The sequence below is a fragment of the Sorghum bicolor genome, chromosome 1, assembly GCF_000003195.3.
Source record: "Sorghum bicolor cultivar BTx623 chromosome 1, Sorghum_bicolor_NCBIv3, whole genome shotgun sequence".
Classification (NCBI taxonomy): domain Eukaryota; kingdom Viridiplantae; phylum Streptophyta; class Magnoliopsida; order Poales; family Poaceae; genus Sorghum; species Sorghum bicolor.
This window is the reverse complement of record NC_012870.2, coordinates 18,074,373-18,076,399: the sequence shown is the minus strand read 5'-3', so window position 1 is coordinate 18,076,399 and position 2,027 is coordinate 18,074,373. Positions and strand designations below refer to the sequence as shown.

The 2,027-nt window shown below is 46.9% G+C and overlaps 1 protein-coding gene across 1 annotated transcript; it reads right to left on the bottom strand.

Moving 5' to 3' along the window:
* On the bottom strand, positions 655-1,653 carry LOC8065188. Its single transcript, XM_002464357.2, has one exon. It carries the CDS (start codon positions 1,532-1,534, stop codon positions 926-928), a length of 609 nt encoding a protein of 202 aa, XP_002464402.2. The 5' UTR covers positions 1,535-1,653; the 3' UTR covers positions 655-925.

Sequence of the window (2,027 nt, the reverse complement as noted above, 5' to 3'; positions counted from 1 at the left end):
CTTTTGGCTCTAGATTCATTATTTTGGATGATTTTGGACTCATGAAAAGCTTTTTAAAAGTCTAAAATATTGTACAATACACTGATGTACTCCTATTTCATTCATAGTACATGCATATAAAGTACTTGTGTATGCACAAGTTCATCTAGCTAGATCTCAGTCTGTCATTCATAGATGCATCTCATTCATACATTCATTCATTGGTGTATGTACATACAAAATTATGTCTAAAAGTACTGTTCGCTGATTTATTATTAAAAAAACACTGCTGACTGGTAGAAAAAATACGGTTTATAAGACAAGCGAACATGGTAGTTCATGCTTCGATCAGAGCACAACATTCAAAAATCATACAGGCAGATTGCTATAGAGCACTATAGTAAAGATTAGTTTTGACTTTTGGGAATAATTGGAGTTCAACATACCCAAAAAAATTTCAAGATTCCACATCACATCAAATCTTTGTACATATATATGAAGTATTAAACATAGACAAAAATAAGAACCAATTACACAGTTTGGCTGTAATTTGCGAGACGAATCTTTTAAGTCTAGGTAGTTCATGATTGGACAATAATTACTAAATATAAATGAAAGTGCTAGAGACCCAAAATCAAAAAAATTTGTCAACTAAACACGGTCAAACCCTTGTGCTTCTTTCGACCTTTTATTTTCTCATATATCACCTGATTTCATCAGAAAAATACATGTATACATACAATACACACCTCAGCCATATCAGTCTTGACTCTTGTACTCTTCTCATGGTCATGGGTGGACTGATCCGACGAACCTGAAGATCCTGCTATACTATATTTTTACCCCGTCTTCTCATTTGATCCCCTTTACAAGCCCTTAGTAAAAGTCTGAACTCTGAACTGAAAAAACAAGTTCCTATCCGCCCATTAGAAGCTCATCAGAATCCTCACAAACCCCGCTGCTGTTTCCCTCCCGATCCCAATCCCACTCCCACATCGCTGCTGCTGCTGCTGCCGCCGCTGTTTTTCCTGGTGGCCCTGATATAGCAGAAGATGGTGACCATCACCGCGGCAGCGAACCCGGCGAGGATCACCTCCGCACCAGCCACCGACCGGTCACGGTCAGGCCTCCCGCCACCCCGAGGCCGCGACGCGCCTGCGGGGCCTACTGCCGTGCCCGGCGCGGTTGCCGGCGGCTCGGCCATGCCCAGCAGCGGCCTGGGCATCGCCGTCGCAGCCGCAGCGTCGCCAAGGACCAGCACCAGCAAGAGCAGCCATGGCAATGATGACAAGGAGCCGCAGCGGCTCGCCATTGGCACTGTTGCGAAGGTGGCAATGACAAGGAGCTCCAGAGTTCTGTGTGCGAGAGGAGAACAGTGTGGGGTTGGCATATATATATTAGCAGTGAGCTGATGGAGTGTGAGATGGAGGCTAGGGGACCAAAAGGTCTCGCGTGTGTCCGGCTGGCACATGAGAATCTGAATAGCGAGATGGTGTGAGCTGGGTGTTGACGGGATTCTGCTGCGATGGCATGGCGATGCAAGTGCAAACGCCATGCCCTGCTTGTCGTTGGATTGGTTGGGCGGTTGGACGGGAGGAGGTCGGCATCGGGGGAGATGCAGGCGGCTGTCATGGGTAGCGCGTGCGGCTCTGTGGATCCCCAATTGCAGCTGCACGTGTTGCCGAGTGGTTGTGTAATGTGTTGTGCCGGAGGAAGCAATATGCCAACAATTATATGTTATGTTGCGTGATGACTGATGAATGGGGCGTAGTACAGTGGATTTATAGGAGGAGCTGATCGATGAGCTTGGTCCAGTAGTGATTGCAGCAGTGGAGAGTGGAACTTGGGGCGTACCACAAGGGGAGCAGTACGCAATGGTTGTGTTTTCCAGGCTGCACCGCTGCAGCAAACACAACTGCACGGTCCAGCCGTCCAGGTCCGCCAGTACTCCAGGAACAGCGGGTCGACGACGTTAAAGCGGTTCGTTTGGTCGATAAACTATAAAAGAAAATATTATTAGCTAATTTATTATAAGTGACCTTTTACAA

Coding starts and splice junctions, on each gene's coding strand:
- LOC8065188 (XM_002464357.2), bottom strand. CDS start 1,534: ATGGCGTTTGCACTTGCATCGCCATGCCATCGCAGCAGAATCCCGTCA.